Below are 15,668 nucleotides of genomic sequence, written 5' to 3'. Positions count from 1 at the left end.
ATCCTTCAAACGGCGACGGTAGCATAATCTTGTTATTTGCATACAAATCTCAACAACAATAACATCTTTTGTCTACACTAAGAAGATCTGCAAAAATTATAACTCTTTAACGCGACGAGCAAAAAAAGGGTTATTGTGAAGAAACCTCGCCAGTCTTTTGCGAATGAATAAGAAAATGTTTCGGCTAATTTGGGAGTTTTTGCAATATTTTTTGCACATCATCTGAGACTAGGACAAAAACAAAAATCTTTTCGTAATATACTGGTTGGAGTTTTGCCAAAGTAACTGTTATACTTATTCAGTGACAAGAAGTAAAGCTTCCAATCAGTTTTAGTGTAACACATCTAGGCAGCCATTTACTTCATTATATCGTGTAAGATTAGCGGTCACTTACTGAACAAATGAGGCACGCGATCTATTTTTTGTTGATCGGCAATTTGGTTAATGGCTTTTAATATCTGTAATTGGTGCCTACTAATTTATTTATGTAAATTACCGTATCGATTTGGAACTTTTATTGCTAGATAGAGGTTTTTCTATTCAAAATATTTATTTTACTATCAGAATCGTTTCAATGTAACATCGGCTATTCTTTAGACCCTGAGGGAGCTATCTAATACCCATTGTGGTTAAGTTAATAAATTAAAAGAAATCAAATTAAAAAGCTCTATAATTTAAGAGTGTTAAACCTTTAATATCGTACATTAAAACTGTGAACACAAGTACGAGTTATATCAGAGAGTTGATAAAACTGTAGTCGTCAGCCGCGCAGGAGATGTTGCGTGCCGGCCACACAATGAGCTGGCGACGTTGATTAATGACCTCACATTCAACGAATACATTACGATTTTTGCTTTCATTTCGTTCGATACGAATGTCACAAGGTTATGATATCGATGCCAGCGGAGCTGCGTAGGAGTGACTCGTGATGCTTACCGATATGCTTCGATGCAATTTTCGTTGAATTTAAATTGGGTGCTTGTTTAAAGAGATGTGTGGGGAGTCGAAGTTAAAAAGTTGTAATTGAATTTGGAATGGATCATTAAATTGCTACGAATCTTGCAATCAATAGTTTAATGGTTTATTGTATGTTTATTGTAATGAGCTTGTAGAAATTATTTTGTGTGAACCATTTGGAACTAATTCAAAACATTTTATTTCATTCAGACCTTTACAAGCACTTATGAACGCCTTTGTAAACATGGAGGTATGGGGATTTTACATTTTATTTGTCAGATGATAAATAAAAATAAATGCATATTTTTCATTACTATATTTATTGGTTTTGTATTCACATTTTTCTATTTCAGTTACAAAACAATTTCTCGTTAAAAATTAAATCCACATTTTGTACCTAAACCTAAGTCATTGTCTACATCACATAAGTCGTGAACTTTATAAACGACATCTTTATTATAATGATTATTTTTAAACATACACAGTATTTCTACCCACCTGTAGCTTTAATTAGGAACAGTATATTAAATAATTCAACATAATTATTATATTATGTTACATCAAAGCTTTTGCTAATCACCAAAGCATACAAAAATCAACCTCTGAAAATTCAAAGAAATTTTTTTCTATCTCCAAAATTAAAGATAGATCCTAAAGTGTAGTACAAAAGCTACATTTTATAAAAGTGTTATTCAAATGGACTGCTTTGAACAGATTAGTGTGTATTTAAATAAATTAATTGAATAATTAAAATGGTAACTAAAAAGTAAGTAGACAGCTTAGCAAACATCGATGAAAAATATTGTTATTTCCTTGCAACGTATAAAAAGTTAGTTATTCATTTAATAAATACAATATTGTTACTACTGACAATGACTTAAAATAAAATGTACAAATTCAACACTCAGAAGATGTTTACCTACCCTAAAATAATAATAATCACACTTTTGACATTGTAAAGTTTTCCACCTAACTATCCAAACATCCGATTATGACTGGTTACTCTAGAATACTTACACAACTTAAAAATAAATCTTAAATTAATTTAATCACTTTATTACACCTTAGACATAAAGGAATGGTAAGAATTACAGTTCGATAATGAAAAATAGAGTTTTCTTCTTTACACATCTAAAGATTATAAGGCGGTTAGACCGTAGTCTGATTTGATGACTGGTTGGTTGGTTGGGATGCCGGTGCCGCAGCCTGCCGAGCCGACGGGGGAGCCGTGAGCTGCGAGGTTCGCCAGCAGCGCTGGATCCATGCCTCCGTGCATGCTCATCATATGAAGGTGATGCGGGGTCATGGGATGCCCTGGATTCATCTGGCTCCCTGGATGAGACATCGGACTGATCGCTGGGTCGTGTGACAAATTCTGTTGCGCTCCAACACAATGCAAATCATTCATTATGTTATCAGTAACATTTTCTATACTGTCCGGTCTACCATTGTTGTTTGATTTCTTCTTATCATTGTTATTTGTATTCTTATTCGATCTACTCTTTGGTGTACCTTTAGTCGTGGTTGTGGTGACGCCTGCCGGATTGGTTTTTCTTCTTACATTTTTGGTGTTGGGCAACTTATTGTCTTTCTTCCACTTCATCCGCCTATTCTGGAACCAGATTTTGATTTGCCTTTCGGACAAGACTAGAGTGTGGGCGATCTCTATTCTTCTTCTCCGTGTTAGGTATCTGTTGTAATGGAATTCTTTCTCAAGTTCTAGTATTTGGTGTCTCGTGTAGGCTGTGCGTTGGCGCTTCGGTTCCATTCCAGGTTGAAATTGGCCGTTTGCTGTGAACAAAATGAGACGTTTTAAAAACTGAAAATAGTTTTTCAAAAAAGGGAGAGGTCTGTGTGTTTCTTTTTGATTTTTTGAATCCACTATATCACGAATTGGTTTTCTAGTAAAACATGCAGCTTGACTTAATGTGAATCTGAAAATCATTACTCAGTTTCTTCATTATAGGTCTAGTCAGGAAATTGTAAACTTCGCTTCCACTACGTATACGTTCGGGTACCGCACCTCTAATAAAACTGTGCCTAACAATATATAAATAAGGCCGTGCCTACAACAGCGGTTGCGTGCTCGACGTACAATAATTTATGTACCGACCTGTTGTGTTAATTAATGTGCATAATAATTACACATGCATGCGCCTGAGCTTCCTTTTTGTTTTGATTAATTGCGCCTAGTAAATTAGTTGTACAGACAACGTAGACATTGATACGATTTCGTACACCTTGTATGGCATGTTACAATTTTGCATATAGTATGTACGCATATAAAAGGAAGTTACTTACATATGTACTTGTGTGTTGTTGTGATTGTGTGCGTATTTTTAGTTAATTTCAATTTCGTTTGTTGTCAATTTTGATTGATCATGTTATATAGTAAGACACTTTTACTTTTAGATTAGTAAGTCAAATTGCTTGTCTGATATGTGTAGTAGTTTAAATTAACTATCGTCAGTAAATAAGCATCGGTAGCTAAAGTTTTAAACCATGATTGATTTTATATGGGCCTGTTTTAATTAACAGATTGGCACTTGAGGTTATTTCAAAATGTTGGTACCGCTCCTACTCATTTTGTTTAGTCGTACCAAAATCTTGATAGCTATACTCCATTTAAAATAACATTAGAAATTTAAGGACACCTTTTTTACTGTTTGTTCAACCGATTTTGACTTCTATTCCGTAGACAAAAGAACGGAATTGAAAGCAAAATAGTGGTTACAATACCAAGTATTTATTGCAGCCGCCATTAATCATAATACTAACGCAATAGAAGTCAAAATCGGTTGAACAAACAGTAAAAAAGGTTTACTTAAATTTCTAATGTTATTTTGAATGGAATATAGAGTATGTTCAAGTCTTTTTAACAATCAATAATATTGTTCAACCCTTGCCAAAAAGGCGAGCTATGGGGTTGCTAGCTGACGTCACTCCTGCCCTCTTAAGCTTCATAAATCAAGTTTCACATAATTCGGGTCCAATCAACAAATTCTATAGCTTCACCCTTTCAATTACTTTAATACCAAGTACTAGGCACATAATAGATTAATATTAGTATTTTAGTACTATAAGATTGTAGGGTTGAAGGCCAAAGACCTTCAAGCTTTTGTATTAAAGCTCACTTGAATGCTCAAAAGGACTAATAGTCTTGACAGAATAGTGCCATTGTTGGCAAGTCCTAGTAATTTTGTAATTTCCTTTGAAGGAAATTGCCTTTATACTTGATGTCAAAGGAGGTTCGCAGTCAATGTAACGTCTTTTTTATTTGTAAATAGGATACAATGGAAAATTCTTTGGTTTATTAGCCTGAACAAATATTCGGAATTTTTCCGAGAGTGAATAGGCAATTTTGCTTATAATGCCTAAAACAAATTATTGAAAAATGTTGGGTTGGGACTAAAAATAATATCATTGAGGTAATAACGAAAATTATTATGATGCAAACGTATCCAGAGAGCGATCACAAGACTAGGTAACCAAGGCGAAAGCTATCTAAGTAAACGAGACTCTAAGAACAATGATAATTATCCATTTTCTCAGAAAATACAGGTTGTAACGGATGTAACTGTTGTTTACAACATCTTAATTACAGTAATATTTACGATTTGCTACGCTACTATTTTGTAATTGCTTATCCTTTGGTAAATCTTTAATATATCTTTGAAAGTTTCCCCACAGTTTTGCTGTAGAAAATTTTTCGAGGAAATTCAGGTTCATAAAACTATATATGTAATGTTAAAAAAGAATGTAGGTACATACTTATTTGGAAATTCGAGTTAAGAGATATCAGTATAAAAAGAAGCTATCATAAAAAAGCAATCTAAGAAACTCCATCCAACGAAACGAAACAATTGTAACACGAGTAACATAACGCACACTGAACCCGACTTCCTTTTATTTATATCGATAAAACAAAAAGATAATCAGGAACGAGATCACAAATCACTAATCTATATACGAGGACCATAAGTGGGAGAGGGATAGACACATTTCTGTGGGGTACGTCGTGGTATTTCTTTGAATCTCTGCGGTCCTCTGCGGTCCTGGTATGTGCGGTCGCGGCTAAGTCGAGATTCCCGCTGACCACTGACAACTCCACATTGAGCAGGGTCTAGGGATCGTACCGAATAAATATGGAGATATACCCGACTAGTTTTAGGTATGTTGCTACCCCGATACAAGGAAAATATAGGAGGCGTGTCCGTTTTTGTGGAAATGTGTAGCGCGCTACATTTCTTTTGCTTCGGATTTTGCCATCGCTAATTTATCTATCCGATGATAACACAACAGTAGGCATGATTTTAGTTATGATACAGAACCTTACGATAAAATCTTTTAAATACATCTCTGTAATATTGAACGAGTGTGAATATACAGGCATTAATTCAATAGATACTGTGAGAACTTTTGTTATTTTACCGTGCTTTGGAAGCAATGACAGGATGACTATGCATTGTAATTGGATAAAATAGACTGATTCAGCTTTCATTGCGAGAATATCAGTTTAAAATCTTTCTAACCATACTTTGCAGTTTTTATGGTTTAGGTAATCAATAACTTTCGTCTGTAAAATAATATAGTATACATGTATGAAGAAGAAAAACAAGTTTTTCAAACGAGTAGACGATTGATAAGTTTCGACTTTCGACCGGTGTTTTGTTGAAGTAGTGGTGATCAATTATCCAAACGTCTGAGGCGACAAATACAGTTTGTTGACAAATTAGCCGTGAAAAACTATTACAGTGTGTATTTTTGGTTCTAACGTAAACGTAAAATTGAATGCTATTAATCAAACATATCCATATTTACAGAAAAATCGTTCACGAAATAAGGCAAACGTAGCCGTATGAATACTACAGAATGTTTGAATTCTCCTTAGTAACTTTACTGCTTTGGACGCTACTATTACGACACCGAAGAATTATTTTAGAAAACAAACAGTTAATAATTCCATCAAAAGATGACAACCTCTCTAATGAACGAGACATCATAATAAAACTTTATAGCGTATTATTTTAATATTCTTTTAAAAGCTTGTATCACCTGCCAGACGCAAGCAACAACTCATTATTTTAGTGGCGATCGCGAACCGCTAGCCGGCATCGCTACCGGTGCTCGATCTTCGCTTCGTTAGCCACTATCACGTCATCAAGACGATGACAATCTCAATTGAATTACGAGCTACCTGTGACCAACGTGTGGTCCTTCTGTTAATCTCGAGTCGATCTTACGACGCATGCGCTATCGGCCCCTCGAGGTGGTCCCGCCTCATTACGTCCAACTTACGATGGATCTAAAGCCTCTTTGTCCCACTATTGTGTACCATGAAAAATGTTAGTCCAATGACAGGTGTCGATAAGCCAAGTCTCTTTTAAATTCGGAATAAAACGCGCGAATGTGATACTAGCAATTTCTTGGGCGATCAATCAATTCGACCGGTTCATTAATGATGTAAGAATGGATGAGGATTCCTCTCATGTTTGTCGTTTTAATCGCGAAGCTTTTCACTTTTAATGTAATTTTGTTTGACAATATCGATAGGCATTGGCTTTTGTTTGAGCGTCTATTGTTCGTAGTAAAATGATTCCCAAATTATTACGAACGATCTTATGAAAAGTACCAGCGTATTGTTTGCCGTGACCAGTGTAATTTTATCACTTATAGTTTGAATTTCTCATATAGGTACAAGTACTAGCACTAAAAGCTTCAACAGATTTTAAACTTATGTTAAAACTTATTTTTAGCACAATGATTGAATCTACGGAGAAAAAAATCTCAAAGAACTACAGCGTAAAATATAAAATTCACGTTATCACGGTCTTTTCTCGCAGTAAGGTATTTTGAAGCAAGAAATTCGCTGCGTCATGATCGAGGGCCCTGCTTGTGTATTTGCTAATCGTATCTTCAGTCTCTTTACAAAACTGAGAAGAAATATTCTCACCTTTTATGAAATTTTATTTTAGTATCGCAGATACAGCATTTTTGTATTTTTGAACAGAGATATTTTAAAGATTTTTCCTTTTACTATTCGAATTTTCTAGAAAGAATACAACATTGTGTAAATTTTCCTTTTACTGATATTCATGTTATCCCCTAATATTGGCTGGATAATTTCGGCAATAGTTGTGCCGGAATCAAACCCGATACACCTAAGGCAAACTTGATACCCAGTTACGAATCTAAATATAACTTAACTTTATGGTATGCAAATAAATATGAATATGACTTCAAAGTAAATAAATAAAAATCATAATTACATACTTCTAAAAGAACTTCAGAACAAAAGTTTGTATTACTGAAATCACAAAAACCAGACAAACATGTCAACACATACATTCATGTTTTTACTGCAACTGAATACAATATGCATAATTTAGTCATGCAAAGAAAAAGTGTCGACAGATGAATTCTGAGACAACCGTCAAAGGTCACTAGTGTTATAATGACATATTATGTTTTATGACAATATGGCAAAATTATATATAGGAAGGTACAATCACGGACGTTAATGTTTGAGCCACTTGTCACTTGTCGGGCTTAGACAATTTCATTTGCAGGTGACTCAAGCACAATTTTTTTTTGTTGCGGCTTATCAGGCCTTTTCAGGCATTACAAATCCAAGACTAATAACTATTATATAACTAACTAGCCGTTTTCCCGCGGTTTCACCCGCGTCCCGTGGGAGCTACTGCCCGCACCGGGATAAAATATAGTCTATGTCATTCGCAGATAATATAGCTTTCTAGTGGTGAAAGAATATTTAAAATGGGTCCAGTACTTATAGTTTATCCATTACAACCAAACAAACAAAGTCTTCCTCTTTATAATATTAGTATAGATCTAGCCAGCAAATTCTTTATTTCTTGAACAGAAATTATTTTGATTTTGATTTGATTATCAAAATGATATTGACGACATATTTGCCGATATGATTATTTTATGTATTGATAAAATATATCACCTAGTTAACCCGGATCCGGGTTTTCCGTTAAATATTAGTGTTCAGTCGTTTAACTACGATTTTTTTCTATTTAATTTAAAATCTAAAAGTTAGAAATTGACTCAACCACTAAAGGCCGCGACTGTACCTAGGTGCTGTACTTTGCCCGCGACTTCGGTCTCTGGGACTGTCCCCGAGTTAGATATAAAATATCTTTATACTAACTTCGTAATTTGCTTAAATGATTTATAATTAGCATTTAGTATATTATAACATACAATTCAACCTATAAGTAGGTAAAGAAGACCAAACATGAAATTACTAAATAATTAAAACTTGATTGTATTGTTTACCAGTCACATGAAAATGCAAATGGAATATGTAAAACAGTATATTTTTCAGAAATAATTTAAAATGCAAATGTATTTTATACAGATGCATAGATTCTAGTGTTAGATTGTAAATAATACTGAAACAAGTACTTGTATAAAGCAATGAGCAATGATCGATGTACTTGCGTTTATACTAACATTGATGATTATGACTTTATGAGTATTGTGGAAGATGATTGCATACACATAATACTTTGTGCTTGAATAAATTTATTTGTTTGCTTGTTTCTCAGGCTTGTTTATTGCATAGATGATTGCTGAAGATGTGAACTTGATATTTACGCTTTAGCTTTGGTAGACCATTTTTATTTGCATTGGTAAGTATTGTTGTATTTATACTTCAGCTGCTATTAATGGAATGTTATCATATTATTAAGAAGGTCCCAAGCGGCCTCTATTATTTAATGAGAGTAAAATAAACGGTAACTTCAAGTATTAATTTAAAGGTTTAGAACTTCAAACTTTGTAAATGTTGGAATCGTTTTTTTCTTTTTCGAATTGAAGAGACAAATGCGGTGGATCTGAAGTCACAGGCAAGTGAACACGCAGTGCATTGTTAGTTTAGTATACAAAATCTTTTTATTCAACGTTTTCTTTTAATGACTAAAAATTGGGATACACTGTAGATACCAATCCATTCATAGGTAGTAGTTGGTAGTAATGGTAACAATGTGTCCAGTGAATAAATTCTCATTGAAAGAAACGATCTCTTACTATATTTTTATTAAAAGGCGATAAAGTTTAAGCGTTCTTTTATAATAATAGAACATGGTAAAATCTCTAATACGTCTCTCTCTAAACGTAAGTTTTGTTCAATATTTTCAGGATTTGGTGATGGATTTGGTGGTACTAGAACCGATATTTTTAAAGTAGGTATTCAACCGTTTTACAAAAAAATATATGCATAAGTAATTAAAACTTGCACTTTTAATATCCGTAGCTATTTCCTTTCAATTTTATTAGCTGAATAATCTAATCAAAAGTATAGTGAATAAGCATGTCAAATATTCTTGCATTCCAGACTATTCAAATTATAAAAATTAAAGAAAGAGTAGGTATGCTTCAACATTTAATAAAATATCTTGATGAGAGGATCAACAGCGAATATGGATCAATTTATACAACTATAATTTAAAGAAACCAAATAAGTACTTGTAAATGGTATCAAATATGATATTGACTAATCGCCTCAAGTGCGAAACTGAGCGTCGCATCAAACAAAAAAAAAATACCTTCACCTGAACCAAATCGGCTAAACCAAAAAGGACAATAGGGAGACAACACGATACCAAAAAAACTAGATATTGATAATCTCCACGGCAAATGTACAACCACAAACAGCTATTTAAAAGCTATAAAAATAAATGACTCTCATTAACATGAGTGTTTGGTCCTTTGTAACCCTACAATGGTCCTTGCGCCTTAAAGGACCATTTTAATGACTTCGCATTAGTAAAATGTCAAAACAGAAAGGACACACTCGAAGACGAGTGCTTGAAGTAAACATTTGAGGGTTATAAATTGGAAGCGATTTGTTAATTCTTTTACGTATCCACCGCGAACGTTTGTGTTCGAAAGATTTTTGCATTGATTGTACACAATGGTGAAATTAATGTGTGGATATTAATCTTGGAGAACTACATATTTTATACTCATTTGTACATTATTAGGAGCTTTTAACTTGTGATTTGGGTGCATTGTGTGCTTTTTTTCGGTTTTCTTTGCATTTTGTATCTTCAATATTTAAATCTGTTTATAGGTACTTTGAACTTTTTTTGTAAAGCACGTTCCCGTGCATAATATTCTTATGATTTGTTTAAGTTCAAAAGGTCTGCCAGAGTTATGCTCAAAAAGCAATTTGTTCAGTTACAATTCAGTAGTACCTTTCACAAACATAATTCTTGCGTAGCAGTTTCCGTCAAGTAAATTTATTTCAGAAGCCATTCCGCTTCTTGCGCATATGCAGTAGTGTTTTGGTTGAATACATTTTGAAGACAATGTACTAAGATACTAAATTATGTATCTGCATTATACTAATGCTCCATTTCTGAAAGCTACTAGAAGTCCAAAATCATTATTTTAGTTTAGCTACGTTTACGTTTGCGTTTAGCTATATGAGTATGAGTAACTATAGTTATTTCTGCCTTAACAGGCATTTCATCTTAATCTATTGCACGAGTCAAGTCTGAATCAGGTAATGGAAATCCCTATCTTTTTGGTTCAACTTTTTTACATTAACTGCCTGATAATAGTATTTTATCATGTCATGTAGATGTAATGTAGACTCCATGTAATTGCCTACATGAATTTGAAAAACCTATACCTAGTTCCCGAGGGTAAGAGTCAAAACAGCATATGTAGAAAAAAAAACACCTAAGGAGGTTGCACACTTAATACTTTAGGTACCTAGAACACCTGTCTTATTTCTTAGTAAACAAAGTTATTAGCGGTACCTGAGCACTTTACGCGCAATAGTTACCTAATACTTGTGTTGATAATGTTGCAACTAGCGTCTCTTGCAACTATATTCACCGGCTCTCTTGTGTTTTTATACAACAAATTAATTAACACATGTTATTTCCAAGAATGTGGCAAAATGTTTTACCTATTTATTGCTCTTACTGTCTTAGTAAATAGTAGGATAGAAAAACTATGAAATGCGTCATTATTTACGTCATACAATTAATTATCTAAAAGTAGCCTATTTTTGTAGCGAACAAAATAGATGACTTTTAAAATAAAGCAATGGATTAACCTTCCTACATAAATTATCTTTACATCTATTATAGTTTCTCGCCTGTCAAGAGCACTACGCTGCTAATTTGATTTTTAATAGGCAAATTATAAATTCATAAAGACTTGTTTTCATTGCCTTCGAGATTTGCAAGGATTAGGTAGTCATACTACATTCTATTAACATTTATCTATCTATCAATATTGTAGTCCACCGTCGTCTGTTCTCAAAACCTACCAAATGAAATGAAGTGAAGACGGGTATACCTATAGACTACACTCATGCGAAACTGAGGTGGGTACCTATTATCTATAGTTATAATATCCTGTGACTAACCAACCGACAAGATTTTTCAGATCAACATAAGTAGAGGCAATCTATCTTTTATCTTCTATTTAAGGCTAACATTTGAGAATAATTATATTTGCTATATAAAAACCTTTGAAAGACTCTGATTGTCATGATTTTCATCATCATCATCTTCTAAAAAACCCCCGACCCAAAAAAAGTACGCAATAATTATGACAAAAGGTTAAAAACGCTAAACCCTATAAAAACCAAAAAATAACTTTTAACACTACGTAAACTAAATTTTGTCGTGTCGGGGGACCGCTCTAATTCATTACTTTAGATACCTACGTGTTTTTTTTTTAAACGAATGTTGTAATTAGGTAGGTATCATTTGATTTATGTAAGTATTTATGAAGGTAAAAAGCGGTCCCCCGACACGTCAAAATTTAGTTTACGTAGTGTTAAAAGTTATTTTTTGGTTTTTATAGGGTTTAGCGTTTTTAACCTTTGTCATAATTATTGCGTACTTTTTGGGTCGGGGGTTTTTTTAAATTTATAATTTAATTTTATTTCATGCTTTTTAAAGGAGCTCCTTAATTTTTCCTTCTTTCATTTAATTTATTTTATCTTAAGATGGGGTCGCTATATGCGATCTCAGCCAAAGGAAGCTGTTTAACAATCCTCATGACAAACTGGCTCTGGGAGAATTGCACAGATTGAGAAACAATAAAGATAATTAACCTTTGGACATTCTAGATTTTCAGCAAAAATATAAATCGGTTTATCCGTTTCATTCCGGCAGTTCAGGGTTTCATCCGCCACATTACATTTGCAGCATCAGGTTCTCGTCAATTAGAAACATGAAGAGAACTCGTCAAGACAAATTCAACGAGCCCAAACTCGATGGGTTTACTAAAAGGCAGTTCAGGGTTACGTCTCCTACCTTCGTGCCCTAACAGCAGACCAGCTCAGCGGTTCCAAAAGACATTAGTGTTTCAAATTTCAGATCCCACATATACTTGCAAGTAAACTGAGCGTGTAACATTCCTATCACATCTAGCAAACGAGCTGATGACCTTGAAGACCTGAACCGATTTCCACCAAACATAGCTAAGAACACTCCCGACTGACATACCTTTTAAACAAAAAAAACCGCATTTCAATCGGATAATCCGTTTGGGAGCTACGATGCCACATACACACACACACACACACACAGACACGTCAAACTTATAACACCCCGTCGTTTTTGCGTCGGGGGTTAAAAAACAAAATAAATAAATCATACTCACAGGCACCAGCAACATGAATCTTCTTCATCCATGGATAAATTACCCTGTCAGTGTTGTCTGAACATATAGAGGAATCATCGTCTTCAACTGGTGGAGAGTCCAGCAGTAGCCTCTCATCATCAAGTTCAGAACCGGGAGACCCTTCTCGGCCTAACGCATGTAACTTTCTTCCTGCTGGGGCTGCTTCTTCAATATGCCTCTCTAGCCTTAAACCCAGTTCTGCTAAACCTGGGGCCGTATCAGGATTGTGGGCAGGGTACCCGTGATCTGCGTCAGAAGGGTGAGAAGGCTCAGGGGGCCTCGGCGGTGGAGCGACAGGTGGGTGCTGCGGCAACGGATGATAATACCCTCCGTACCCATAACCTGTCCCAATCTGAACTGGAGCATATTGGTGCTGGTATCCGTACTGCAAATGTTGGTGCTGGTAGTACTCTCCTGGTGGTATGTAGTCTGCCTGGCTGTATTCCTCGGAGGGCGGGAATTTGGGGTCCGGCTGCGGTTGGTACCCACCGTTGGTGAGGAATGAGCTCATGGTGGGCGTGGTCCTCTCCGCGCATCACCTCGCACACACAACGCCTGCTAATATGGCCGCCATTCAATTTGACGACATTTTTTTACAAATTGTCCTTTGGCCCTTTAATTTAGATGTTACAGTCATCAATGATCCACATAAAATATAGCTTTAATCTTATTTCTCAACTGTGGCTAAGCCAAAGGTAGAGCCTACACTTTATTCAGTACAGCTACTGTGTCTCAAGGATGTGGTTTCAATACTGCAAAAGCTCTTAGCTTCACACCAAGTACTGAATCTTCTGATTCAGTCTATGAAACAAGATAACCACTGAAAGTTAGAACGGTAGATTTCAAGATCTGGGAAGCTTTACGAGTCAGTAAGCTTCACAGTAATTTTACAAAATTTAATACTAAGTATAAAATGTTCATAGACTTTCATTCACTTTGTTCAAAGATAGGTAAGTAGTCCAAAATATTGCAAACCTGACTCAACGTCCAGTTTCGTAAATCTCGTATTGTTACAATTTATCACATTTATTAACACTATCGTCACTATCTACAGCGTTTGTCCACTGAGCACTATCACACACCAGTCAGTTCATTTCACAATTTTGTTCGCCAAGTTTTAGAACAGCATTATTGCAAAGTCATTTGATTTATCACTTTTTGATAATAAACAATGGTGCTGGAGGCGCGCTGTCCTGCAACATTTTGAGACAATATACACTGCCCAACACGCCAGCACACTCTGTCACTTTAAGGACTCCTATACATGTTCATCAATTTTTACATACCACCTTCCATTTTTAAGGCGGAGCTGTTCTTCTTGTTACTTGCCTTCAAATCGCCAAACGATTTTCAACCCTATCACCATGACATAAATCCTAATTCGACTTGTAGCTGTTCTTGAAAGCAATAAGCTGCAACCACGCTTTTCCCCCTCCCGCTTGTAAACAACCGAATGCGTGCGAAAGAAATAGACGCATAAATCGTTCGTCGACGCTGTAACCAATGCTATAGTGCCGTCTCATTCTTTCATATATCTTTTTGGACGAGAGCAAATGAGAACAGAGATTAAAGCGTAGTTTACTATAGAAGAGATTAAGAAGCTGTTTAATAATAATACAGAACGAACATGGTCTCTGTTCGAGGCGAAACGGGCGGCGGGTTTTAAATATTTAATATGCAATTTCCTTTATTTTTTATTATTATACTGTTCATTATTTTAATGGACGACAATTGAGATATAATTAGGTAGAAATTAATAGTTTTGATACAAACTGTGTACGGCCATCATACGGTCATTTGCATTTTAGTATCCGTCACTCATGGTCAACGTAATATTAATGATTTTGAGTGTTTAGTACTGTTTTACGGTTTTACTTATCACTAATTAATTAAGCTTACATAACGTTTTATAACGGAACATGCGTAAAATTGATACTGGGTACACTGTAATTTATTTTAGGCAATGCTGAAGTACCTAGTACTTACTTACAAAATTTTAGAGCAAAGAACATGTATCCTGAATTTTATACTTTAAGCCGTTACATCTTAAAAATGAATTGATTGAATGTTAACAATGTCAACTAATTCTCTGCATCAAAAATAATTCCAAAATGCGGATCTTAGGACCAAAAGAAAAAACAAAAGCACAAAACAATAACAAAACACAAGACTTAAACCAAGATATCTATCTCAAAAATCACACGACAAATCCGATCAGTCCTTATGCTCCAACAAAAAACAAAGCAACCACTAGTCACGGTACTATGATAGCGTCTAAGCCACTAATACTACACTAAGACCCGCCAAGGGAGCCGACATGGACACCAAATAAACAAAAATGGTGATTTTATTGAATTAGATGATCACAATGGAGCCCGATGAAATTCTGCTGAGTCATCTCAGCTCCCGAGCGATCACAAAAGGTGGTAACACCCGATCAATGGATGTTTGATCAATAAATAGACGTGTATCTGGTCTGGTTCGGGCTTTTTTGATAGTGATTCTGTTTTGGTGGGATAAAGATTCAGCTGCTTCGGGTGTTCTGTGCAAGTTTTCTAAAGGTGTGCGTTCTTAAATTGTAGCTGTAAGCTTTCGTTATATTATTTTGTGGAGAATTTACTGGAAATGGTGAAAACCTCTTCATATTGTTCTTAAGTTGTATTTTTTGTGTGCTCTTTATTCTGCTGAGCTTCAAAACAAGCTGCTAAAATCCAAGACAAGCATGTCAAGATAGGTTTCTCCATATCAAGATAGGACCAGTCGACATCTGAAGAAAGTGCAACTAGCTACTTGATTAATAGAAAAGTTGATAACTATAAACAATTTATAAACAGACCGGTCAAATGCATATTAGATCTACCCTATATCCTTATGTACCTACTTAGTAAGTACATAAGGACACATCAAAGTTATAGGTAAAGGTAAACAAACAGATGAATATAATATAATAAAAACATCCTATTTTCCACTACCACACAATGACCGTTAATTGCAGCTCGGGGGATCCCTGATGATCTCTTATTGTCACT

The 15,668-nt window shown here is 34.9% G+C and overlaps 1 protein-coding gene across 1 annotated transcript; it reads right to left on the bottom strand.

Moving 5' to 3' along the window:
* Nucleotides 1-1,270: 1,270 nt before the first annotated feature.
* On the bottom strand, nucleotides 1,271-13,895 carry LOC110380789 (homeobox protein Hox-B4). The gene is made up of 2 exons (XM_021340902.3): nucleotides 12,619-13,895; nucleotides 1,271-2,748 (listed from the first exon to the last, which is right to left on the bottom strand). The coding sequence occupies exons 1-2, from the start codon at nucleotides 13,148-13,150 to the stop codon at nucleotides 2,096-2,098; spliced, it is 1,185 nt and encodes a 394-aa protein (XP_021196577.1). The 5' UTR covers nucleotides 13,151-13,895; the 3' UTR covers nucleotides 1,271-2,095.
* Between the last annotated feature and the right edge of the window lie 1,773 nt (nucleotides 13,896-15,668).

Source organism: Helicoverpa armigera, chromosome 14 (assembly GCF_030705265.1).
Source record: "Helicoverpa armigera isolate CAAS_96S chromosome 14, ASM3070526v1, whole genome shotgun sequence".
Taxonomy (NCBI): Eukaryota; Metazoa; Arthropoda; class Insecta; order Lepidoptera; family Noctuidae; genus Helicoverpa; species Helicoverpa armigera.
The sequence above is the reverse complement of the archived record's forward strand: the minus strand, read 5'-3'. Positions and strand labels throughout refer to the sequence as shown.